This window comes from Macaca thibetana, chromosome 1 (genome assembly GCF_024542745.1).
Source record: "Macaca thibetana thibetana isolate TM-01 chromosome 1, ASM2454274v1, whole genome shotgun sequence".
Lineage (NCBI taxonomy): Eukaryota > Metazoa > Chordata > Mammalia > Primates > Cercopithecidae > Macaca > Macaca thibetana.
Genome location: NC_065578.1, coordinates 13,663,653 through 13,690,832, shown reverse-complemented (window position 1 = coordinate 13,690,832; position 27,180 = coordinate 13,663,653). Strand labels below are relative to the sequence as shown.

At 53.3% G+C, this 27,180-nt stretch overlaps 1 protein-coding gene across 6 annotated transcripts in view; it reads right to left on the bottom strand.

The window, feature by feature from the left end:
* Window positions 1-27,180, bottom strand: part of KAZN (kazrin, periplakin interacting protein) — a 1,229,956-nt gene that overhangs the window by 153,333 nt on the left and 1,049,443 nt on the right. For all 6 annotated transcript variants that reach the window (XM_050788146.1, XM_050788155.1, XM_050788173.1 and 3 more), the window contains one exon: window positions 1,578-1,769. In XM_050788146.1, the coding sequence (XP_050644103.1) occupies window positions 1,578-1,769 (192 nt within the window). The remainder of the gene's footprint in view (window positions 1-1,577; window positions 1,770-27,180) is intronic.

Genomic DNA, 27,180 nt, shown 5'->3' with positions numbered 1-27,180 from the left:
TGGCAAAATGACTTCCCAGGCATGCCATGTCAGCTGGGCCACAATGTTCCCCAAAATCCACTGCAGCTTCAAAAGACCACCCAAAACGCTGCCGCCATGGCGCCACCAGAAACAAGACCCCAGAAGAAGAGGGTCATCCACCTGCCTCGGAGAGCGACATGTACTGCTGAAAAGAACATTTGTCAAGAGTGCTGTGACACTCTGGATAGAAGCTCACCCTCAACTGAGGACTTCCCAGGCTTTCCGGGGGATGGTCAGCTGTGCACTGGACAGATAGCCTTCTTGGCCTGCTGCCCATATCACACCTTTTGTCAGCGAACTGGCTCTGACTGAGCCAATTAATGGTTCAGCAAAATCCATTCTCCCTTTTACCCTGTTAGAGTCCTAGCTGGGACAAGGCCACATAGCTAGAAACTACATTTCCCAGAATCCTCTGCATCAAGGAATGGTCACATGACCAAGCTCTCACAAAGGCAAATCTCTGGCCCTCGATTCTGGCTCTTTCCCTGAGGTCTCTCATAGACCGAGGGGAAAACATACACCCAACCAGACTCAAATGCTCACTGCGGGGTGGTTAAGGAAGAAACAGATTCTTTAAGCCTCTGTGTTTTGGGGTCTCTTTGTTACAGCAGCACGGTATTAACCTAATTAATAAACCTGCTTTAGCTTCAGAAACAACATTTTTAAAGAGGACTCATTGTTCTAGTGAATGATAACTGGAAAGCAGGTTGCAAAGCTTTGTCTTTTCTAGAAGAAGCAAAGACACTGAGGGGGCTTAAGAGAATCAGTGCAGACCCCTAAGGCTATGTTTTCCCCAGATGTTTGATGCCTGAGTTCTCCAAGCACTGTGGAGTCCATTGACAGGTTACATGATGGCTTCCAACCTTTCTCAAATAACCTGCTGAGACCCTTCTTCCAGCCCCACAGAATGTGGGCAGGTGCCTCCCGGGAGAGAGTGATGTGGGTCCCTCCAGGGAAACCAGGCTGAGCATGTGGACACCGGTTTCCTCATCTAAATTAATTTCTGGCTGAAGACACACCAGCCACATGGTAGTTACGGGTCTGTGGTCCTTGTCTTCAAGAGACCCCCTGGACACTACACCATGTCATCTTCCAACTCCTTCCTCTGAGCCCAGGAGAGCCCATCATGGTGAGCAAGAGGGACGCATGGGACACAGACATGTCCTCCAGCAGAGAAACTAGTGTAGCCACACTGTGCTCTGAGTGGAGGCACCGAAGGACCCCAAGGGTGCCGGGTAAGAGAGACTTGGCTGCTGGGCCAGCGTCCTGGTCCAGCCAAGATGCCCACCCCCTAATCACACCCCAGAGGGAGGCACCTCACATCCAGCCATATGGGCAATGTGTGATGGTCACACTGGAGGAAGGAATGGCATCTGCACCCACCCCACAAGATGCAGAATTCCACTTGAAGAAGGGACAGGGCAGCCGTGGCTGGAGGTGGGTGCTGGGAGACCCCTGTGTCCATCTGCGTGCGTCACTTCCGCTGCATGGGGAGGACCCCAGATCCCTGGGGCCTGAGCCCCCAGCAAAGGAACCGCCGCTCATTCATCACTCACCCTGCAAGGCTTCTTTGGCTCTGGCTAGCTCCTGCTCCTTCTGGGCCAGTTGGACCCTGAGCTCGGTGGCCGAGAGGACCTCGGAGGACTTGCCGCCCTGTGACTCCTCCAGGTCCTTTGCCAACATCTCCTTCATCTGCCGGAGAAGGTGAACTTCCTCCTGGAGCCGCGACACTTCTTCCCGCAGGAGCACTAGGGGAGAAGGGCACAGGGTTAGAGGACAGGAACGTCGGCTGCCGCTCACTCGCGTTTTCTGGGGATGGTTTGAGGTTGCTTTGGCTTTTCTGTTTGCTCTGCATTCAGGGCCTTTCCTACATATGTGAAGGGAGGAGAATCCCTCGAAACCACTGCCTTATTCCAAAGAGCCCCAGCGCCAATTTTAGGCCCCACCCACAGTCTGCAGAGCACACCTAGTGAGACCCCCGCCACCCGCCACCACGACTCTGGGGAATCCACCGTCACTGTCCTGCACTCAGAATGCCCACTCCAGTGGCCGACGGTCTTAGGAGTTAGCATCATAACCACGAGCCAACAGTATGCTGAGTTGAGTTGCATAAGCATTATCTCATTTAAGCCACCAAAACCTTCAGATGCTAGGGACCATCATAATCCCATTTTACAAATTAGGACCTCGAGGCCCAGAGAGATTAAGTAACTCCAGGTGGTCATAAAGTTAGTGCGTTGCAGAGCTGGGATTTGAACCAAGGCCTGGCTGACTCCACAGCCCGGACTCCCAGTCTCATGCTTGGGAAACAGCCATAGAAAGGCATATTCAACACATTTTGCAAAACACATAACCTTGAGGAGCTCAGCACTGTGTACAAACAGAACTTACGCATTTGCACCTGACTGTCCTGCAGGAAAATAGGGTCTAATGAGCAGTGACAAGGTGACACCGTGGACAGAGGTTTCTGCAGCACTTAAATCCAACCCTACGTACAGTGAGGCCCCAGGAATGGGGCCAAGGAGAACACTCAGGCCCTGGGTGCTGGGAGGGACCCAGAAGGTATGTCCTCCTCTCAGAGTGACAGCCATGTCAACGCAGGTGTTGTCAGCTTCTCAGTCCTGTGGGCAGATAGACACACCCACACCCAGGTCAGCTCACCTGGGCAACGGTGAAAACAGAACTGCTGAGGGGTGCTAGAGGCAATCAGGCTGTGCACAGGCGCCAGGCTACGCATACCTCTGCATAACTCTCAGGAGAGCGCATTAAGAGAAGGAGCAAACCTCACTTAGGAGACGGTGGAAGGACACGCTGAAATATTCATTAAGCAGGTCCCCTTGAGAATGAACAGATGAAGGTGCCACACTCACCAGCCTCGTGCTGGCCACTGGGCCACCCCCACCCTCCGCACACTGCCTTCCCCTTCCTTCCCTCATTTTACATCACAGAGGGACCTGGGGAGGGGACAAGGGCAGCCCTGGCTGGGGCCAGGCCTCTGCCTATATCCTCTGTCTCTTCCCACCTACAGCCACACTCGTCCCCCTCTCTACAATATGCCACGCTCTTTCCAGTATAGCGCCTTTGTCTCTGCAGTGCCCTCCACCTGAACATCCTTTCCTGGTTCTTCCTGTGGCTGCCTCCTCATTGTGACACAAGCATCCGCTCCACATCACCTGCGTGGAAGGGCCTTCTCTCACCACCCTGTGTGATACTCTATTTATCTGTCTCCTTCCCAAACTCAATGTGGGCTCCAGAGGCGGGTGGGGGTGCAGGGCTGTCTGTGTCCATCACCGCTATGGTGGAAGCTCAGCACACTCTGCCCCGCCGCCCTGCACCCTGCCACCCTGAGCCCCGGCCTCCCTCCTCCTCGCTCTTTCTCCGCAGTAGCCGTCAGCGCCTGTCATGCCCTGTGGATCTGTTTATCCACAGGCTGGCTGTAAGACCCAGGAGGGCAGAAACTTGAGTCTGTTTTGTCCATGGCCGCATCCTCGTGCCTAGAACAGCACCTGGCACCTGGCCACCCTCGAGAATGAACAGACGAAGGCGCCGCACTCACCAGCCTTGCGCTGGCCACCCGGCCGTCCCACCCTCTGCACGGACTCCTCTCCTCCCCATACTGCCTTCCCCTTCCCTCCATTCCACATCACAGAGGGACCAGGGGAGGGGCCAAGGGCAGCCCTGGCTGGACCGGACATGTGCAGGTAGAGCTAGGAGCATCCCTGCTGCTAAAAGGGGATGTGTACTCCCTGGAGGTCCGGTGCACAGTCCTCTACCACGAGGGTCATGGAAGGGGCATGGCTGGGGGCACAGCTTTGGAGTCACCAGGTCTCCAGCCAGGCACGTGGTGGCTGATGAGCAAGTCCCTCCCTGCTGACCCTCGGACACTGCATCTGTTAAACAGGGTCTAACCCTCATTGGCTGTGAGGCTCCTCGGAGGCATTGGAAGTGCCCCTCCTCATAAAGGAAATGCTCCATGTACACAGGAAGTGTTCATGTACACAGGAAGTGCCCTGGGTACACAGGAAGTGCTCCATGTACATAAGAAGTGCTCCATGTACACAGGAAGTACCCCATGTACATATGCTAGAAGTACTCCGTGAATGCCATGTACAGAGAGGGTGCAATAATGGTAATGCACTGCCTTCTCCTACCCTCGCCATCAGTGCCTACTGGCAATCTCTAAGGCACTACAACCCTCTGGACTCCCTAGGCATCCACTGGCCTCGAGGCTGAGTGGGCAGAGCCAGGTCCAGGGGAGGGGGCAGGCAGAGGGGGAGCAGGGCTGAGCCCTGAGGATGGAGCACCTCTCTCCCACCAGCCGCCTTGGGAAAAGGTGGTGGCAACTCCAGCCCCTATTTCCTCGTCCATCTCACATCACTTCCTGAGGCCACGATGGGCCCCGCCACCCCTCTAAGGAGAGGAGGCCTCCCAGGGTACCACCTTGCCCTCCCAGCTCCTCCTAACCTGAGTCCTTCCTCCCCACAGAAGCCCGAGGGCGCCTCTGAAGTGCAAGGCACATCTCACTTGGCCCCGACAGCCTCCCCGCCCCGCTCGGCATATTAGCTGCCTCTTCGGCCCTGTCTGAGGCCTCCTTCAGGTTGCCGGCTTCTCTCAGTTCTGGAAGGCGCTAGACTCGCTGCACCTCGGGGCCTCCGCAGAGCTGTGTCCTGCCTGGGAGCTCCTCTCCCCTCTTCACAGTTTCCTTCCCATCAGTCTGTCTCAGCCTCACTGTCACAGCCTCAAGAGACCTAAAACGGCTCCGCTCCTGTCCAGTGTCAACAGCACAGCAGGCAACCCGGACAAAACCCCGTAGTGACTTGGAGGCTCACTCACTCCCCAGCTGCGTGCTCGGTGGACACAGGATCCGAGAACAGGGCCCGATCGCATATCCTGCCCTGTCTCCTTCACTATCGGGTCTCGAGTGCTGGAAACAGTGTCTGTGCGACACATCAGGGGCACTCGGTGACGTCTGTGGAACGCCTCCATCCACCTAACATGGAGAGGTCCCTGCCCATACCACGCATGGCTCTGGGCATGGGGGCACTGGGGTGAAAGCCCCAGACAGGCCCCACTCTCAGGTTAGTGCTCCTGGATCCCACCATCAAAGGACCCCCAACCTCATGTGCCACGGAGGCAGCCCAGGAACTGTCCAAGTCTCTTAGCAAAACTCCTAAGTAGGAGGTTTGCTTTTGGGGCCACACCCCCCTGCCCTCTTTCTAGGTAAACATTTGGGGCCCACCTACACTCCAGGCCAGGAAAGAGAAGGGAAGACTCCTGGCCTCAAGAAGCCTCCAGCAAATAGACGCACGTACAAAGAAAAAGAAGACGGAAAGGGCCACATGTACTCGGAGCACTCAGACACCCTTGAGAAGTTGGTGGCATTCCAGAGGGACCCTAGAGGATGCGACTGGGAAGGAGGAAGTGGTGTGAACAAAGGCAGCTGCAAGGCTGGAGGGTCCTGAGTGACCAGGAAACGGGTGCCAGGTGAGGAAGAACAGGAGGAAGGCTGGAGAGGTCAGATTATAAAAGGCTCAGCCCCAACCACCCCTCAGCGCTCCTGCCTCAGCTCACTATCTCTAGCAGTCGCCAAGGCTGGAATTTTCTCCTCTTGATCAATACTCTACAATCTTCCATCCTGCCAGGGCCCCTGTTCCCTACTCGACTGTCACTAAGAGTCTATTTCACAATAAGGTGTGAGTGACTGCTAACAGTATGTCCGTTGTCACACAGGTAGAAGAGGCAGGTTTGTTTTGGCTTAATTTTGTGTTTTATTGAGATGGAGTTTCACTCCTGTTGCCCAGGCTGGAGGGCAGTGGCGTGATCTCGGCTCACTACAACCTCTGCCTACCGGGTTCAAGTGATTCTCCTGCCTCAGCCTCCCGAGTAGCTGGGATTACAGGCTACAGGCCCGCCACCATGCCTGGGTAATTTTTTGTATTTTTAGTAGAGACGGGGTTTCACCATGTTGGCCAGGCTGGTCTCAAACTCCTGACCTCAGGTGATCCACCTGCTTTGGCCTCCCAAAGTGCTGGGATTACAGGTGTGAGCCACCGTGCTGGGTCTTTTTTTTTTTTTCAGTGACTTCTGGGTCTCCTCCAACCACCCGAGGAAGCCGCCAAGATTGTTTACTGTTGTCCAGGAAGAAGGCAAAGGATTCCAAGACATTTGGCTTCAAACCTAGGCCTGGCCAGGGCCTCGTCTTGACTTTGCACAAGCCTCATGTCACTTCTCTGGGTCTCAGTTGTCATGTATGCTGCACAGATGCCACCCACTTAGGGTTGCCAGAGTAAGCAAAACAAAACAAAGTAATGCCAAACAAACACCCCTAGACGCACAGATAGATTTGAATTTCAGATAAACAACAAATCATTTTCAGTGTATGTCCCAACTACTGCATGGAACATACCTATATTAAACATTGATTCATCACGTATCTGAAATTTAAATTTAACTGGGCGTCTTGTGTTTTATCGCAGCAGTGCTACTCCCATCTCGTGGGGATTTTGACACCATGAAATGGGACAACCAGGGGAGCGGGCTTTGCCTGAGCACCGCACAGGAGGGAGGCGGGGCAGGCACAGAAAGGGCATCTGCCAGGGTCTTCTCTGCACCCTGCACTCAGATGAGAGCAGAGAGTGAGATGGAGCTGAGTGCCATGTGCCTTTCTCTTTGGCTAACAGTGGCAAAGGCAGATTTTTTTCCTGCGCGCTTCTTAACAGGTGTATCTGATGCCTAAGCCCCACCCCTCCAGTCAGGCTGTGAATAAGCTGATGGGAGCCTCGAGGGCGGGTCACCAGGTGCGGCACCTGCAGGAGCCAAGTCTTAGGAGACCAGGCTGGAAAAACAACTCCACGGAAAGAGAGAGGCTTATCGGAGCTTGCTAACTGCACCTGCCCCAGCTGGGTGTGGAGGCCCAGGTCTCGCATCCCCCAGACTCTTCCAGGAGTGGAGACGGCCCTGGGACTGCAATCTCAGCCTAAGCGCCAAGAGCACAGCCTCTCAATTTACCAGTTCTGGGGCCACCACGACGCATTTCTCCTCCCTGGGCCTCGGTGGCCTCACCTGTAAAACAGGGGAGATGGGAATAAATAAGACACGTGTAAAGTGCTTACATGTGCCTGGCACACTGAGCACTGTGTCCACAACTCATCTTCCCCTCTGCAGACGGGACCAACCACATTTCTGAAGAAACAATAAAGAAGCTGCCATTGGAAGACTTGCATTTCTTCCTCAGAGGAACTATTACGTTGCTGTGTGACCGTGGGCCAGTCACTGTCTCTCACAGGCTGGAGTACAGTGGCTGGATCTCAGCTTGTTGCAAGCTCCGCCTCCCGGGTTCACGCCATTCTCCTGCCTCAACCTCCCGAGTAGCTGGGACTACAGGCGCCTGCCACCACGCCTGGCTAATTTTTTGTATTTTTAGTAGAGACAGGGTTTCACCGTGTTAGCCAGGATGGTCTCAAGCTCCTGACCTCGTGATCCGCCCGCCTCGGCCTCCCAAAGTGATGGGATGACAGGCGTGAGCCACCGCGCCTGGCCACAGGTGACTATCTTACGTACAAATTAATTAAAATGAAAAACTCAGTTTCTCTAGCCACATTTCAAGTGCACCCACGTGGCTAGGAGCTAAGGTAAGGGACAGTGCAGATCCAGACCGCTGCCGTGACTGCACGGAGCTCTCCTATTGGCGCTGGGCTAGAGGGTGTGAGATGAAGATGGTATTTGTTAAGCATCTGGAGCAGCTCGGGCTGGTGACCCAATGACAGGGGAAAGCCATTTGCCAAAGGCAAAACAGCTACTGAGGAAGGAGTCATCCTTTCTGGAGAAAACTTTCCTGGCCTTTGCCCAAGGACAAAAACCCCCAAAGATTGATTGGGTACCTTTCTGCTGACGCTGGGGAACCGCAGTGCCCTCAGGCCCCTGAGTAGAGGGGCCCAAAACCCATAGACTTAGCAGAGTTCTCTTGGCCATAGTAGCAGGAAGTAAACATTGTCTGGGAAACGGTAGCCCTCCTGCCCCAGGGAGCCAGCTGTTACCAATGGTGCTGCTACCCTCGGTGGGGACGAGGATACCAGCAGGCAGGCCATGCCGCAGGTCCCCGGGGCCTCCTCCCCAAGGGAAAGGGGGTGTGGGGTACCCACTCAGAGGAAAGGTCCATACCAGGTGGCAAAGGGAGCTGGGGCAGACCCTTGCCCTTCTGCAGCCCATCTCCTTTAGTCTGCAAAAGCAATGAGTCCCACTTTTCAAAAATGCTGTTTTCCAGCTTCCCTTTCAGCTAGGGTTGTCCATGTGACACACTTCTGGCCAGTGAGGTGCAGAAAAAAAGTTCCTTAAGAGGACCGACCCTTACAAAAATAGGGCTTTACCTCTTTCTCCACCTTTCTCCACCTTCTCTACTTCTGGAAAGTGGACTTAATGGCTAGAGCTACAGCAGCCACCTAAAACAGAAGGCAACCTCTCGGACCGCTAAGACTCTGGGTGAATTGTAGGTTTGTAAACTCAGCCTCCCCAAGCCAAAGGTCTAACTAACAATAATATTATGAGTATTATTTATTATAATAACAATTACATCTTTCTTAATACTTCTTGAGCACATACTCTATGCCCTAAGCTTTGCTGTATTTTACCTGCTTAACTAGTTTAATTCTCACAGTAACTCCATGAAGCAGATCCTACTATCATCATCCACAGTTTCTAGATGGGGAAGTTAAGGCACAGAGGAGTTAAATGGCTTGGCCAAGATCACACAGGGTGAAGAGCAGAGCCAGGGTTTGGACACAGATGGTCTGGTTCCAGCACTTCCAGCCTCAACTGTCACGCTATCACCTTCCAAAAGGAGAGGAGCAAGGTCTGTGGGTGACACAAGGGCTTCCTGAGCCAGCAGGGCCCAGGCGGCAACCAGGCTTGGCAGATGCCAGTGAAGGCAGGCATGCCCCTCAGCAGGGTATGAGTGAGTCAGTCACTCAGTGCATGGCGGTCCTGGCCCTCCACTAGGGACACTCCCTGCACAGCCCCTGGAGAAGGGTATGGCCATGGAGCCAGCCTGTCCATTCCACGAGGGCAGGGACTGTTCTGCCCACACCCGACACCCAACACCGTGCTCCATGCCGTGTTCTTGGGAGGCACGCAGTGCAGTGCTGAGGCGGGCACACAGGTTTGGGGTCAGCTCGCTGGGGCTCAGTCTTGGCTCCCCCACTTCCCAGCTATTTGACCTGTGGACAAGCAACCTCTGATGTCTTATCTGAAAATGGAGCCAAGGCCAGTCTCTCAGGCCTGTGGTAAACATTAAACAAAGCAATCATCTCAGTGGAAACTCTCCGGAAGGTTCTACATGAGGGTCAAATGTAGCTCATCACGATCGTGTCGGAAAAGGGTAAACCTCCTTGATGTTCCGGAAGAAGACTTTGGCCTCACTAACTGCAGAACCCTGACCTTCGGGTTTCCCCAGCCCAGGAAGGTGGGATGAAACAGCAGAGATGAATGTGCTGAAGGCTGAGTCATCAAGTCTAGAGAACGAGGGAGGCAGAGAGCTTGGGGGGCTCTGAGTGGAGTCCAGGCTTGGAGGGACCGTCCCCAGCTGACCATCAGGGGTGGACGCCCTGATCAACAGCCATGCAAACTCACTGAACACAAACTGTACACTTAAGAGCCAAGCATTTTACTGTATGTGAATTATACCCCAAGAAAAAAAATCTAAATTTAGCAGTAGCATATTTCAGATTTTCCATTAAAAACTCATTTTTGTAGCCCTCCCCACAAAATAAATCCAGATACACAACCAACCAACCCCCTATTCTCCAGCAGGCCCCCATGAAAGCGGTATCCTGGTCTAAACCCCATCCATCTTGGTGGATTTGTGAACAGCGAGGGGTCTGTGTGTCCAGGAAACACCAGGGTGTTTGCTTGAGCCACACACACACACACACACACACACACACACACACACACACACACACACACACAGTGGGAAAGAAATTGGATGCCTAGAGAATGGTCCCACACCCACCACAGCCAAATGGAGGTCACTTCCAAGTGACAAGCGCTCTGTATTGACTTGCCACTGTCTCCATGAAGCCTTGCAGAGACCATGGCTGCTGCCACCCCTGAGTAGGTGGATGCCAGGTGCTGGATGACAGCCCCCATCTCATGACCCCATGCAGGGCTGCGGTGGTCCCCACCTGAGGCCCACAGCCATTGGCAGGCCACGGGATCAATCCCAGGTCTGCTGGGCTCTGTGCCGCCCTGCCGTGCACTGGTCCAGCAGCACCTAGTAGGTTGTGAGTGCCCCCTTGGCCACCACTCTTGGTATTATTGAATTGGGGCCAAATCAGGTCCAGATGTGATTTTAGTACACTGGGATGATGCCTGTTCTAAAAATAAGGAATCATATTGTCCTTGGAGGGTTAGTTTTAAGACAGAGACATGAATGGGCATGGTGACTCATGACTTAATCCTGGCACTTTGGGAAGCCGAGGGGGATGGATCGCCTGAGGTCATGAGTTCGAGGCCAGCCTGGTCAACATAGCCAAACCCCGTTTCTACCAAAAATACAAAAAATTAGCCGGGCGTGGTGGCAGCCACCTGTAATCCCAGCTACTTGGAAGGCTGAGGCAGGAAAATTGCTTGAACCTGGGAAGTGGCAGTTGCAGCGAGCCGAGATTGTGCCACTGTGATCCAGCCTGGGTGACAGAGACTTTGTCTAAAATAAATAAATAAATGAATGGATGAATGAATGAATGAATGAATGAATAAGTAAATAAATAAAAATTAAAAAAAAAAAAGAGACACAATGACTCTCATGGGCAAAGTCATCTTAAGAGACAGGGACTCCCAGGCCCCCAAGACTAAGCAGTGACGGGACGAATGTATTAATGCATCCAACAAAGCAGGTACCCAGCAGAGGAGGGGAGTCCTGAAAGGAAGAATCAGAGATGAGGAGGCCGGCAGAGCTCACCGCCCAGGGCAGAGCAGGCGGGGGTCTTCGCCAGGGGACTAGGGACCTCCTCTGTTCTGCAGTTCTGCGGGTGTAGCACGCGGCAGGAAAGAAATGCATCTTTGCTCTGAGCTTGAATGTGCTTGTCGCCTTTGCCCAGGTGATCAGAGTCACGCTTTCTGAGCCCTTCACATGTGTTGAGATTGACAGAAATCTTCATGTGCATGAATTCTCAGTCCCCTTAAGGACCCTAAGGGGACCTCCCCATTTTACAAAAGAAACTGAGTCACAGAGAGAATATGCAGTTAAACATAGGAAGTTTGCTGTTCCTTGTAACCACTGATCTATTCCCCTTCTCCTGTGGGTACGGCTGCCAGACTCAAGACGCCGTGCAGGCAGACAAAAGCCGTGTGCACCTTTCCTGTCTGGGCCTGCAGCTGGGCAGACAGCCCTGAAACCTTCCCTGGAGAGTTACCCCCATTTTCATCCTTACCCTGGACGGGGAGGCCTGAGGTCACAGAACCTCAGCCTCTTTGCTCAGCTGGCCCAGCGTCTGAGTGGGGTTGGGAGTCCTGGATTAGCCCAGCCCAGGGCCGCTGCAGCAGCCACACCGGCTCTCTATTGCAGACTCCTCCAAAGCCTCCTCCAAGCTCTGTATATGACCAGAGCTGCCATAAGGAAACTCAGCTCGCAGCATCCTAAGGCTTGTCTGTGGAGTGAGACGTCTGGTGGCTGTAGGCTGGAAAATGCCAGCCTCAGGAACACGCTTCTGTTGGTCACCCTGAGCCTTCCAGGGCGAGGTGAGCCTAGCCTTGGCATCACTCCTTCCATGGGGCTGACCCTCTCAGGCCCACCCTGGCCTCCCCTCTCCTGCCTGGTCCCTGCGTGGGGAGCTGGAAGCAGCGCCATCTTCTTGAACCACCTCTGTCCCCATTTGCCAGATGGACCCTCCCATCCGTCCCTCAGTCCCCAGTCCCTGGTGGCAGGCAGGTAAAAGTGGGAGCCATGCAGGGCTGCGGTGGTCCCTACCTGAAGCTTACAGACATTGGCAGGACACGGGATCAAGCCCAGGTCTGCTGGGCTCTGTGGCCGCCCTGCCACAGCTTGGTGGAGATTTCCATGTCCTCCGGGCCTATGTCATATGATCCTGACACTCAGCAGGGGGTGACGGGAAGCAGTCCAGCCATCCCCAAATAGGAGAAGACTCTCAAATAACACCCACCTACTCCCCTACAGGGTTTCTTCCAAGGCGCTCCCCCGCCCGGAGAGCCGCTTGGTAACTCTTACTACAGGTGGGTGTGGAGGGTGCAGGGACTCAGGTAATACAGCCTTTGTCCTTTTCTCATATTGCACAGTAATTGTTTTTTCCGTTAGGTGGTGGTGAAACCGTCTTCCCTGCAGAGGCTCTTCCGGTGAAGCTGCTGGCCCGTAAACACACCTTTAGCCAGACCCTCCTCGGGGGCCCCGAGTGCCACGCGAATCCTCTTCTACCATCTTGCTGCTCAGAGTTCCCATGGGGGGCTGGGCCCACCCAGCTCCACACCCCAGAAACCCGGTCCTCTCCTGCATGCCTTCACCCACCCCTCACCAAACACAGGCTGGGCAGCAACCATGTCGCTGCCCTGGAAGGGTGATAGTCACAGGCTCCGAAGCAGAGATGTCCTGGGGAAGTCAAGGAATCACAGACCTCCAGCCCCACTTAACCTGAGGATTGGCACTGCAGGATGCAGCCCCCCGGGGTCTGCCGGAAGTCTGGGTTAACACCTTCATGGCAGAGGCTGCAAAAAATCACTTGGCAGGTGCTTCTGGCACCCGGAGGAATGTAAATCTCCAAAAACACCATCTGGGTTGGGGTGGGAGAGGCAGGCACCTGCCTGCCACCAGGGTGGCTGGGTCCCCGACTGGTGGTGGCAGGAAGGACGACTCAATCCCAAAGCCCATGGCCAGGCCTCCTTGATGACTGTGAAGAGTCTGCTCCTCCCTACTTGGGAATTTGCTTGGGCAGGAGGGATGGGGAAGTGCTGGCCTCTGCTCACGGCCTGGCCAGCTGCCTCCCCCAGCCCTCAATAAGTACATTTTCTTTTTTTGTTTTTTAAGTTAGTATTTATTAACTGTTGTTTTAATAAAGGAATTTTTTCCCCTTTAATCCCAATTCAGTTGCTTAATGTAAAACCACAGACAAGTTACTTATTATTATGATTATTATTTTGAGTCAGACTCTCACTCTGTTGCCCAGGCTGGAGTGCAGTGGCATGATCTTGGCTCACTGCAACCTCCACCTCCTGGGTTCAAGCAATTCTCCTGACTCAGCCTCCCGAGTAGCTGGGATTACAGGCATGCGCTACAATGCCCTGCTAATGTTTGTATTTTTTTGTAGAGACGGCATTTCGCTATGTTGGCCAGGCTGGTCTCAAACTCATGGCCTCAAGTGATCTGCTCGCCTCGGCCTCCCAAAGTGCTGGGATTGCAGGCATGAGCCACCGTGCCCGGCCTAATGAGCACATTTTCCACTGAGGATTAGAAGCTGCAAGTTGTAGCCAGTTCATCACAAGTCAGGTGGGCCGACTTGGGACGGGGCTTCCTGGGCCATCCTGTTGGTACAAGGAAGACTCCTAGCACAGCCATTGAGCTGAGCCTCCATGCTACCGCTTCCTCTGAGAGGCCACCTCATCCAGCCTTTTCTTTCCAAATTTCTCTATTATCCCCTCCTGGACTGGGCAGCAGACGTTTCTGTCTGGCTGATATTTTATGACTCTTCTTTTCAACATGGCACCTCCATTTCCCTTTGGGGAGCCCCCACTGTCAACACCTGTGGTTCAGGGATGAAAATACGACCCAGTCTGGCTAATGAGATCACTGAATCAGCCTGACCACTGTGACTGGCTCAGAAGGCACATGACCCAAGTCAGTCCAATCAGAGGTAAATCTCTGGACCAGGATCCAGACTCTCTCTTTACCAATGGGCTCAGGCTGTGAGGATGGAGCCTGGAGTTGCTGGCAGCTGTCTTGACACTGGGAGGGGAGAAGTCAATGAGACTAGGACAGGATTCAGATAATACCCGAATACCTGAGTCCTGGATCACACCACACCTGCAGCCAGAACCTATTCCTGAACTTTTCAGTTACATAAGCCAATTATTCCCTTTTTCATTTAAGCCAGTTTGAGTTGCACTTTTTAATCCCTTGTACTTGAAAAAGAATCCTGATACACTGCTTTTGTCAGAGACAGTTTTCTGGGCACCTAGCGTCCTTACAAACTTGAAGGCTACCTTATTCTTTCTTCAGAAACTAGGTGAGCAAAAATGGACAAGGGAACTTAGCTCTTCTAAGCAGTGAGCACTTATCACTGTTTAGACTTCAATTCTAGCTTCTCTTTGATCCCAGTGACCAGTCCTTCTGGATTGAAACACTGCATGGCACAAACCTTCCAAGTTCTGCCTCAAAGCCATTTCCAGGCTTTTCCTGCCCATATCAGTCTTTCTCCTTTTCCCCCATCTGGACAGTCTTTGCACCAACCCACAGCCACTGGGGTTCACCTGAGGGTGTCAGCTCCCACTTGGGTGTTCACTATGTGCCTGGCACTGAGCCTCAGCTCATCAGAGTCTCTCACCAACCCCATGGGAGAAGTGCTAGCATTCTCTCCGTTTTGCAGAGGCAGTAATGGAGGCTTGAACAGGGGGGCTGGTTTGTTCAAGGTCACGGAGCTGGTCCAGGTGGCACAGCTGGATCCCAACCCCAGCTGGTCTAATTCCAAAGCTCATGTTCCTAACCACTGGATAGGCTCCCAGCCCTAAGCCCCATGCTGTGCCTGCTTCTCAAACTAAATGCCAGGACAAATAGTCTCACAGGTAGGCACATAGTTGAAACTGGGCCTTTCTTGGAACTCTGGGTCTTTGAGCTTCAGATGAAAAAAAATGGCCAGGTCCCCCAGTCTTGGCTCTTGCAACAATCTCCTCCGCTCCCCAAGGCCAGGCTCCTGAAGGGAGGTACCCAGGGGAGGGACAGCAAGCCCCGGGTAGCACTGCCTGCTTCCCTCCACATCCTCACTGTGCAGGGCTTTTTTCCATCCATCCTCATCCATCCTCCCTCTTCCCCACCCTCGAGGAAAAAAAAAAATTACCAACACCCAAAGAGGAAAAATACGGAAGGCCACGCATTAGTTACACCCACCACCTCATGACACCATCCACACAGGGAGCCCAAATCTCACTGCAGATCGGGAGGAAGCAACCTAAGCACGGCCTTACAACGGCAGGCAGAGCCCAGCCCGGCTTTCTTTCCCACCCTGAGTATGACTCAGCAGCACAAAACCCTGCATCTCAGTTTCCTTCTCCACCCATTCCCAGAACCCACAGAAAGATGGCAGCTGCCCGCCCCACACGTCACAGAGCAGGTTCTCCCGTGTCTAGCTCCGGGTGGGACAGCTAACTTTCTGAGAAGACTAGGGGAAAGAACAGACATTTCTATTCCCATGTTATAGATAACCAAACCAAAGCCTAGAGGAAAGTGTCTGGAATCCACAACCTCAACCGCGCGGCCACTGGCTACACCATGAGCTGGACACCAAACTGGAAACACGCTTGGGCATGAACATGCTAAGCCAGTGTCAGATTTCAACTCGGGTTAAATGCAGCAAAATTAGTAAAGCATGCTGGCGGCCCCTGCAGATGTAAATAATTACACTGAGAGGCGACGTAGGTGAACGGGGGCTCCGCTGAAGGCTCTCCTAGATGTCGCCATCACACAAGGGTGGTGAGCCTTCAGTTCCCACATCTTCAGATCTCCATAGTGAACAGACGCGTGCTTTCTAAAGAATTTACACCAGATCGAGACCATCCTGGCTAACATGGTGAAACCCGTCACTACTAAAAATACAAAAAATCAGCCGGGCGTGGTGGCAGGCGCCCATAGTCCCAGCGACTCGGGAGGCGGAGGCAGAAGAATGGCATGAACCCGGGAGGCGGAGGTTGCAGTGAGCTGAGATTGTGCCACTGCACTCTAGCCTGGGCAACAGAGTGAGACTCTGCCTCAAAAAAAAAAAAAAAAAAAAAAAAAAAAAGGAGTATTTAAACCAAGTCCAGAGCGGGGTCTGGGGTCTGAGCAAATGGCAAACCTGGGGGGCTTACTGTCTCCCGTGCAGCTTCTGAAGGGACACACCTAGTGGGCGTTTCCGGCAATCACATCACCTCTACGTCCCTCTACTTCCTCACCTGTAAAGTAGCCACAGTGACAGTGAAGAGCAGTGGTTCTGGAACTGGATGGCCTGGTTCAAATTCTGGCAATGTCCTTGGGTAGCTGTTTGACCGTGCAGGTCACTTCCCTGCCCTTGTGTGGAGAATGAAGATGACATAGTATCCATTTCCCAGGGCTGCTGTGCCAATGCCTGAGGACAGATAAAAAGCCTCAGGAAGGGGCCTGGCACCCATGGGCCCTCCGTCAACACTGGCAGACAGCTGCTGATGCCATCGCAGAGCATGCCTGACTCCATGCAGGCGGCAAGAAAGGAGAGCACGTCTTGGGCTCAGGCTGCCCAAGTCTTCTGGGCCGGAGCGGACACTTGCCCCTTGGTGGGAGGCTCTCGAGGCTGGGGGCTTGAAAGTACTGCAGGGCAGCTCACAAATCCATATAACTCACTCCCGATTACTCGCCAGCCTGACTGAGCAGCTGCTCCAGGAAGAAATAAAATATGCTTTGCATACTTTCAATGTTTCACTTATGAAAACTGGCAGGGCTGCCTTGCTAAATTGTTTAACAATAAAGTCACTAACGAGCAGCGTTCGAGGCTCTCCCCACCGGCGGGGGAGCCAGCCGGGGTGGGGAAGGGGGCAGGGAGGGAGGACAGACTGGCCGCCAGTGCAGAGGCCGCTAGGGCTTCCAGAAGGCGCCATCTGGGATTTTTCAGAGGGGCACGGGGATCACATCCTGGTGTCCTGATGTGAAATTGGATCCTCCCTCTGGAAGCCAAGCCCCAAATGAGTGGGGGCAGAGGGGAGGGCCCTTCCGGCCCGGGACGTTTTCCCACACTCCAGGGCGCCCCGGTTTCCAGCCAATTGAGTTAATTGAAAAATTACCTTGGGCTGAGAAAGACCAGGACCTGGCCATGGGGGACTAGCTCACAGGAGACCCAACTCAGCCTCCAGCACTGGACTTCCACCACCTGCAGCTGCGAGGCCTGCAGGGGCGCTCCTGGTGCTGGGCACACATCCCCTACAACGTCCCAGAGACCTCAGGGGTAGTTTCAGCCTACTTGACAGATGGGGAAACTAAGGCAAAAGGGATAAGGAGCCTGACCAAGAGCCAAAAGCTAGGGAGCTGTGGGCCACGAGCCCCCGTGCAGCCTGGTGCTGTCCCCTGCGGTACTTCGTCTCGGGATGCTGTTCTGAACGTGTGGCAGGGCCACTGCAACCCCAAAATCCAATGACTGTAACTCGGAAGGAAGCCCAGGATGCAGGTCAGCTGGCAGGCGGGCAAGAGACCTCCTGCCCTGCCCGGAACAGGATGGTGCCTCCATCCGCAGAAGGCCTTGCTGCGGGCTGATATTGCTGATATTGAAAAAGTGCTGAATAAAGCGCTTTTCCTTCCTTCCAAGTGCTCACTTCTCTGTTATCAGCCCAACTGCCTGGGAAGATTACAATGGTGGGTTTTATTGTCCTAAATAAAGGCCAGCCAACCCCAAGGCCCCAGGAACAGCACCACGACTCAGCCAGGTCACACTGGGGTATGGGGGGCCCAAGCCCAGTTCTCCACTTAACTCCTGCCCCTGGCCCATCTCCCATTCACAGACACCAGGCAGTCCACGCTGCAGACTGCCTCTCTGGGGCGGTCCATTCCTGTCCCCCTCGGGTCCCTGCCTATTTGGAGGCGAGAGAGACCTGCAATTCCAGAATGGTCCATCCCATCTCCAGGGGCCTCGGCAGGCACGGCTTCTGAAACCAAGTAGGAGACCAAGGGCACCCCTACAACTGTCTCCCCGGCATCAGGCCACAACCTTCAGGACCAGAAATGAACACAGCTGATTGGAAAAACACGCTTACTTCACTTAGAGAGTTTCAGCAGTTTAGTCTGTGAACCAAATGTATAATTAAGGCACAGAAAAATGTGAGGTTTTTTTTAGGAGGGGGAGCTGGGAGCGGGAAGAGGCAGACAAACTCAAGTCCCTGAGTCACCTTTATGTCTGAAGACAGAACTTCTTCCCCCACAGGAAAGCTTGACCCTGACGTAGAAGCTGCATATCCAGTGTGTGTTTTTTTGTTTTTGTGTTTTTTGAGGAGTCTCACTCTGTCGCCCAGGCTGGAGTGCAGTAGTGAGATCTCGGCTCACTGCAACCTCCACCTCCCGGGTTCAAGTGATTCTCCTGCCTCAGTCTCCCAAGTAGCTGGGATTACAGGCGTGCGCCACCACATCTGGCTAATTTGTTTGTATTTTCAGTAGAGACAGGGTTTTACCATGTTGGTCAGGCTGGTCTCAAACTCCTGACCTCAGGTGATCCACCCTCCTTGGCCTCCCAAAGTGCTGGGATTATAAGCATGAGCCACGGTGCCCGGCCCAACTTTTGGTTTTAACACTCACTGAGCACCTCGCCTGAGAGGCGGTGCCATCTAAGCAGCTAGAAACACATCTCCAAGGAAGGCATCCCAGCCACTTACTAACCTAGTGATCTTGAGCAGGTCACCTCACCTCTCCACGCCTCAGTTCTCTCATCTGTAAAATGGGAGTAAGGGTAGCTCTCTTACGAGATTGTTGTAAGGATTAATCGAGGGTCTATACATAAAAGAATGGTGCTGAGCACACAGCAAGTACTATATACATTGTGATTATTATTTTCCCTCTTGCTCCTCCCTCAAGAGCCACACTGCCTTCTCGTTGTGAGACCAGCCCTTGCCAGGAAGCACTGTCCTGGGTCCCCAGAGACTTCTGGAATCTCTGATGTACATCCTCAGGTAGAACATTCTTTGCTGAGAGGTCCCCGGAGTAGGCTCTCCAGGAGCTGGGGGGTGACTGCTGAGGAAGTGATCGTGCAATCCTAATCTGGAGACTTGGGCACTATTCTGCCGCTGTCCCCTCTGGCTTTCTCTGGTTTCTGGTCTGAAAAAGGTAGAAATGGAACTTTAAGTCTTGCTCTGAGTGGCCTCTGACTTCCCACCAAATGTTTCCCCGTCTGTCTGGCTAGCTCCGCTCACAATTCACAAAGGTCAAACGCTGTTTCCACTCTGCATGCCGCCTCTAGGGAGAGCAGAGGAGAAAACTATTCGAAAAATGTAAATCAAAAAAAAAAAAAAAAACCCAAGGCTCTCCTCCCCCACAACACACACACACACACACACACACACACACACACGCAGCTCACATCCAGTTCAACAGAACACAAGAACACAACAAGCAGGAAGACAGAAGGGCGATGCCGAATTTTCACCAGTGGTGACCAGCTCCAGGCCTGCCTTTCTTAGAGGCCCTGCTAACCCAGACAAGGAAATCTCTTGTACAGAGAAGCATCCTTCCGGGTCTTCCTGGAGCACCCTCCTGGCAGGAGCCAGGTATTATATAAGCTGCAACAGCTGGTGCAGCCCTGACCTGTGCTCTAAGCCCAAGAAGTGCCTGTTGAGCTAAAGCCAGCCCAAGGCACAAGCCCAGGGGCAAAAGCATCCTTTCACCAAGCCGAACACCCGCTTAGGACCACACTCTCCTGGCCAGAGGCGCTTTCATACCAAAACATGTTTTTCCTTGAAGCCACCCTCTACCCCTCATCTCCCGGGAGAAAATGATACTGACTAGAGAAGAGCAGGTTCTAGGTTCGGCTGCTGCAGAATCAAAGTGCGCAGCTTGAATAAAGAACAGAAGGGTGTGCAGAAACACTGAGTGTTAACATTTGGAGCAGGTTGGAAGTGTTTCTTTCATCTACATGTTTTATTCTCTAAGTTGGCCTTCTCCTGCCCTACTGTCTTGAGCTGAGCTTCTACCAGATCTTTCCTTTTTCCTCTTCCCACTCCACAAACCTCAAACCACATATATCCCTGGAACGTCTGGGGACCTCTTTCGTGACACATCTGCAATAATACCACGATCACTCGTGGCTGCTTGAGGTGGAGAAGGGAAAAATATGTGTACCCTGGGCGTACAGGACTGGTAGGGGTGGGAAGTGTAAAACAAAACAAGCCACATAAACACCGCGGCTTGTGATGCTTCAACACTGCCTCCACGCTTGAGTGAAGCAGCAGAAAATAAACCAATTGAAGAAATAAAAGTCCTAATCAGGAGCAGGTGTTTGCATTGTAACACGACTTGGGACATGAACAAGCCCTGTATTGTGGGCTCATTGCCACGTCTCTCTGGAATTGCAGGCTGACCACCAACCAAGCCATGAGGTCACCCCACCTCCAGCGGTAGACAGCCCATAGCTGCAGATATCCCAGAAATCCAACAAAACACCAATGCAGGGTTCTAGTTATTCTCTAGTCCTGATGCCCAGGACAACGAAGCCCAAACCCAGGAAGCCAGACAAGAGGACAGCAGCTCTCTGTTCCTTCTTTGGTGAGCAGAGAACATGGATTTCAGCAAAGAGCATGGGCAGAACCAAAGCGTTGTCAGCTTTAAGCGTTCATGAAAATTAACTCAGGATAACTCCAGTGCCCAGGAAATCTTCCCTGCTCCCAATCTCTGGAGAGAGCTATACGTCTTCTAAATTAGCATCTTCTCTGCAGGAACACCTGCAGAAAGCTAATTTTGGGGAAGCGGGGTAAAAAAAATCAGAACCTCCCCACCCCACACCCCCATCCAACCCACCAACTCAGGCTGCCCTGGCCTAGAAGGTAGGCTGCTGATTCAGGCTAAAAATTCCCAGGCAGAGAAATTCAATCTCCTTTTTCCAATGGTCGACAGTTAATGTATTGTTCCACCTTAGCCCTCCTCTTTTTTGTAATCTCTCGGCTGAGTGCTCATGTTCTCAGGACCCTCTTGCCAAGAGGTGAGTACTGTTTATTTGGCCGTGGACGCTACTCATGGACCCCAAAAGGAATATGTAAACTTGCCACTGCATGCCTTTGGGTTCCTTCTGACCTGATGGCATGGGAGTGAGGATGCAGGGCGGGCTACAGAAAAGGGGAATAAAGCTGGGTGTGGTGGCTCGTGCCTGTAATCCCAGACTTTGGGAGGCCGAGGTAGGGAGATCACCTGAGGTCAGGAGTTTGAGACCAGCCTGGCCAACATACAGTGAAACCCCATCTCTACTAGAAGATACAAAAATTCAGCTGGGTGTGGCGGCGCTCGCCTGTAGTCCCAGCTACTTGGGAAGCCAAGGCAGCCAAATCACCTGAACCCGGGAGGCGGAGGTTACAGTGAGCCAAGACTGCACCACTGCACTCCAGCCTGGGCGATAGGGCAAGACTGAGTCTCTAAGGAAAAAAAAAGAAAAAGAAAAGGAGAATGACATCTGTCTGGCCATTTCCGCCTGCCTGGTCTGGCCCAGGCTACTGGGCTAGCTCCATCCACCCTGATAGCACTCCGCAGTCATTTCCACCTGGCCCTCTCCCTGCCTGCTTCCAGGGGGGCTGCCTGATGTCTTTGAGCTTCTGCCATGTCCTCTGAAACAAACATCAAGAGAGCCAGGAACACACAGCTCAGCCTGGGGAACATTCTTCCTTAGGACGTGCAAGAGAAGGTACAGGCTCCGGAGCGGCTCTTCCCCCACCCTCACAAAGGGCTCCCAGTGGGGGACGAGAGATCTAAGGTTGGCTAAGCTAGGAGGATCAAGGCAAGACGCCCTGTGCTCGCAACCACCCAACCCATCTACTCTACCCTGGCTAGGAGGAAAAATGTCTGGAGAAACAAAGCTGGCCCCCGTGCCACGGTGGCTGTCTTCTTACAACAGAGCGGTTATCACGTCAAGAAAACAGACTCAGTGTGTAAGATCCTCAAATGTAGGGTGCAGGCCAATGGGTGGATGCTACTGTGAGATCAATTTTTGGCTCAATATAAAAGTGAGTGAATGCTTAAAACGAATCAAAAATTGGAGGGGCTGCCTGGAGAGGAAGTGAGTTGCCAATCCCTGAAGGTATTCAAACTCAAGAGGAACAACTGCACTGGACTTTATGAGTCAATCTGTCTTCCTTGCCCTAAATTCCCCCCACCACAGCTACTTTCCCACAGGCCCTGGAAGGATGCAGCTCTCTATACTGAGTACCCCGCCCACTCTTACAGAGGCAGCTGACTGAACCAAGATGGTCACCTGATCCACGGTCTGCCAAACCACTGGTCAGGCAGGGACCGATCAATGCCTGCCTCCCAGGCATTTAAATGCTTCCGGGGTACAGAGGGAGGCAGACCCCTCCCTGAGGGATGATCCAGCTGGGTGAAGGCTCCGCCACTGCCTTTGGAACCTGGCACTCCTGAGGCTGAGCCCTAGGACTTCCCTAGGTCAACCCAGGCCCCCTGTGACTTGGGTTCATGTGACAGTCTCCCTTCCGCCTCCAGCGGAGGAGCTCAGGGTCTCTGTCCAGCCTGGCAAGGACCTCCTGTTATCACTGCTCAGCACACTGCCTGGACCCTGAGCCTGTGTCATGGACAACAAAGCTCAAAGCTCAGTCACTGTCACGACTCTCAATATCCCAACAGGCAGAGGAGAGTGCCCGAGAATGCACACCCTCAAGTACAGGCACTCCACCCTATGCAGAGGCACCTCCCAATGCAGAGGCACCTCCCACTGCCGATGCAGACCACATGCTTACTAAACATCACCGGCCAGGTGAGAGGCTCACACCTGTAATCCCAGGGCTTTGGTAGGCTGAGGTGGGAGGATCACTTGAGACCAGAAATTCGAGACCAGCCTGGGCAACACAGTGAGACCCTGTCTCTACAAACAAAAATTTTTAAAAATTAGCCAGGCATGGTGGTGTGTGCCTGTAGTCCTAGCTACTCAGGAGGCTGAGGTGGGAGGATGACTTGAGCCCAGGAGTTTGAGGCTGAAGCGAGCAATGATCCTGCCACGGCACTCTAGCCTGGGTGACAAGAGCAAGACCGTGTGTCTAAGATGAACAAATAGGCCAGGCACGGTGGCTCACGCCTGTAATCCCAGCACTCTGAGAGGCTGAGGCTGGCAGATCACCTGAGGTCAGGTGTTTGAAACCAGCCTGGCCCCATGGTGAAACCCTGTCTCTACTAAAAGTATAAAAATTAGCCTGGTGTGGTGGTGGACACCTGTAATCCCAGCTACTCAGGAGGCTGAGGCAGGAGAATTGCCTGAACCCAGGAGGTGGTGGTTGCAGTGAGCCAAGGTCACGCCACTGCTCTCCAGCCTGGGCAATGGAGTGAGACTCCATCTCAGAAAACAAAAACAAAGAAAAAATGAATAAATAAATAAACATCATTATCTGCCATCCATTGTCTTGCACACAGTATTTAAGATGGTTTATTGATAAAGCAGCAGCTCTACTTAGCAAGTTCCTCCTGTAGGACGGGTGCCATCATTCTCATTTTACAAGAGGTGGAAACTGAGGCTCAAAGAGATTAAGCAGTTTGCCCAAGAATCTCCAGTGTGGTCTACTCATAATGCATGAGATTCTGACCAAATGTCACCAGATGTCCCCTTCTGAGTGGGAGAGCAAAGCCCAGACAGATGCTAACTCCAAAAATTTCTCCCCAGGAAGTCCAAATCCTGCCCCAGTGCTTGACATCCTATTTAGTACTGGACTCTGGACTTGTCTGACTTGGCCATCTCTCTGGTGAGTCTTATATCACTCCAGCACCGCCCCCCCCCCCCCTTTTTTTTTTTTTTTGAGGTGGAGTTTCACTCTTGTTGCCCAGGCTGGAGTGCAATGGTGCGATCTCGGCTCACTGCAACCTCTGTCTTCCAGGTTCCAGTGATTCTCCTGCCTCAGCCTCCTGATTAGCTAGGATTACAGGTGCCTGCCACCACACCTGGCTAAGTTTTATATTTTTAGTAGAGATGGGGGTTCGCCATGTTGGCCAGGCTGGTCTCGAACTCCTGACCTCAGGATCCACCTGCCTTGGCTTCCCAAAGTGTTGGGATTACAGGCGTGAGCCACCGCATCTGGCCCATTTTGAACTAATACAAATGATCTTAATCTCCATAAAAACCCCTACTAGATAGAGCTAGCACCCCAATTTACAGATGAAGATATTGAGGCTCAGAGGGGTTAAGGAACTTGCTCAGGGTCCCCACTGTTGGAACAATTTGCACCCAGGCAGCTGGGCTCTATGGCCCCAACGTCCTCACACTCAGAGCCCTGTGTCTGTGTACCTGTCCTATCTAGCTCAGTGAGGGGAGCCTGCCCTACACAAGGCTAAAATGCCCTAAACACCACCAAGCACAGAGTAAGGCAAAAGTGCCCTTTTGCTAAATTCCGACCTTCCTGGGCCGCGCACGCCTGCTCTGCTGTGAGAAGGTAGCATCGCCTGCCTGCTGGGTAGGGATTCAAGTCACCTCCAAAGGGGAGCAATCAGCGCCTTCCAGGGAGATGGCCATCTCCAGGCACAGGCTGGAAAATCAGACTCCCACTGGGAAGGCTGAGAGGAGCCAGATGCCGTCTGGAGCACCCAAAGCACCAGCTGCTGGTGCTGACCTCAGTGTGCTCAGCTCTATCAGGGATGTGCCAGGAAAGTGGCGAAGGGGACATGACAGCAAGCGCTTATGCAGCCCCTTGAGGGAGCAAGCACACTGGGCTGGGAAGGAGAGGGTGTTCAGTCAACCGCACCCAAGCCCCATACTCAGGAGGCTGATAGATCCAGGGGTCCTCCTACAAGCTGACCTGGGAACTGTGTGATCAAAGAAGGATGGTAGGGAGAGAGGCGGAGGGGACGTGATTATTTATGGCCAGGAGACTGTGGACAGAACCTAAGAGGTGGCAACTGATTCGCTAGTCCTTCAAGACAGAGGGGGAAGGGAAAGACAAGAAAGTACAAACAACTCATAAAAGAGAAAACTGAGCTCCTCCACAGGGAACTAGAAAAGGATTTGACCCAAAGTAGGTGCTCTAAGGAAACCTGCAAGTAATTAACCAGCAGGGTTTATGATGAAGGCTCTCCTCTGGTCCCATAACACCTAGCAAGGGGCACAGGCACATGCTTGCTGAGGAGCCAACTTCACCTTCTGCAGCGTGACTCGCTGCCACGCTGTGCTCTGGGTGACACTTGCAGATGGCACTGCAAGAATTACACCCAGAGGGGCTGCAATGAGCAAGAAAGGCTCACAGAAAGGTTGGGGGCCCAGGATGGGGCAGGATGTGGACTTAGTTCAGGGTAGGAAGATAACAGAGGCAAGAACCAGCAAGGCAAAGGGTAGGAATGAGCCACGGTGGTTCATGGGACAGAGAGGCCCTGAGCTCCTCCACCGGAGACGGAAGGGGGATGGTCACATTTGTGGAGCCTCACACAAAACCGAGAACAGAGCAGGTGCTGGATGCCTGCCACGTGGATGAACAAGGGGACTTGTCGCATCTGGGGAGAGGGCAAGAGAGGGTATCTTTCTGGTTTCAGTTAGGAGTTTTAGGCAGAAAAAAAACTCTCTTCCAGAATATAAGTGCCATGAGAGCAGGGTTCGTCCTGCTCAGCTGTCAGTGCCAGGCGCGCAGTTGGGGCCTGGTAAGTACTTATGTGATGAGGAAGGATCAAAGTGATCAAGGAATCTAAAAGGGGGCAGGGCAGGTAGGTGAGGCATTAGCCGCTGGGAAGGTGGAGGGATCCCTTTCTATATGGCAAAAGCAGCCGAGTGTGGCTGGCACAGTGGAGCAGGGCACCTGTGATCAACCAGCCTGGCTTGCCTGAGACCGAGGCATATCCCATGGTGCGGGATGTTCAGTGCTAGAACCAAGAAAGTCCTGAGAAACACAGGACAATTCGGTCGCCCCAGGTACAGGTCTGTCTTCACTAGCATCCTATAGCTACCAACCGATGGTACCAACTGCACCTGATGGTACCAATGGCATCTCTAAGGTGCCTCAGAGTGAGTGAAGCGCTTCCAAATCCATGGGCTCTCATAAAGTAACCACGGATCTGTGAGCTAGGCCAGGCTGACACTATGATTTCACTTCACCAAACAGGGACACAGGTCCAGAGGGTGAGTGAACTGTACAAGGTCCCACAGCAGGTAAGCTGCAAAGTCAGGGCTGATGTTCTGCCCGTCACCTCCCCTGCCTTTCCATACACTGGGGAGACGTGACATGGAAAAGCGCTGTCTGCTGAGCACAGCTGTGGGGTGGGCGGACGTCGTTCAGGCATCCCCAAGGGCAGGGGGGCTCGGGGGCTCCAGGGAAATGGGCCCATCTGGCCTTCTGTTCTTCTAACATTCTGGCACTGGGGGAGCAGGCGGCCACCATCTGGGATATGGGAGAGAAGATGGGGCGGGGGTGCTGTAGGCTGCTGCTCCACTTGTCCCACCAACATCACCATTAGGGGGTCCCCTGGGTAAGGCCAGGATCTCTGAAGGCCCTTGTGAAAGGCAGACAGACCATCTAGTGACACATCCAGTAGCCCCTAGGCATAGAAGGGCCAAGCAGCCCTTGGTAGCTGGGCAGGGAACAGGCCAGGGTACAGGGAGAAGGGGAAGGGAGAGGGGAGAGGGAGGCAAGGAGGGAAAATAGAAGTGGAAAAAGCCTTCTAAAGCTGCCTTGCCCAGTGGCTGCTTTCAGACTATAGGTCCATCAGCATCGCCTTGCGGGGCTTGTTAAGATCCAGACCGGGCCCACCCCCAGTTTCTGACTCTGTAGGTCTGGAGTGGACGGAGAATTTGCTTTTCTTTTTTTCTCTTCTTCTTTTTTTTTTTTTTTTTTTTGCTCTGTCGCCCAGGCTGGAGTGCAGTGGTGCGATCTCAGCTCACTGCAAGCTCCGCCTCCTGGGTTCACGCCATTCTTCTGCCTCAGTCTCCCGGGTAACTGGGACTACAGGCACCCGCCGCCACGTCCAGCTAATTTTTTGTATTTTTAGTAGAGACGGGGTTTCACCACGTTAGCCAGGATGGTCTCCATCTCCTTACCTCATGATCCACCTGCCTTGGCCTCCCAAAGTGTTGGGATTACAGGCGTGACCCACCACGGCCGGCTGAGAATTTGCATTTCTAATATGTTCTCAGGCGCTGCTGATGTTGCTGGTCCTGGCGGCACACCTTGAGAGTCAACGGCCCAGCTCAAGCGGTTCTGGGGGATGGTCCTGGGGGTTGGGGGCAAAGGCACAAAGGACACAGTAGGGCTCCTGATGCTAGAGGTAAAGACGGCAGGTGC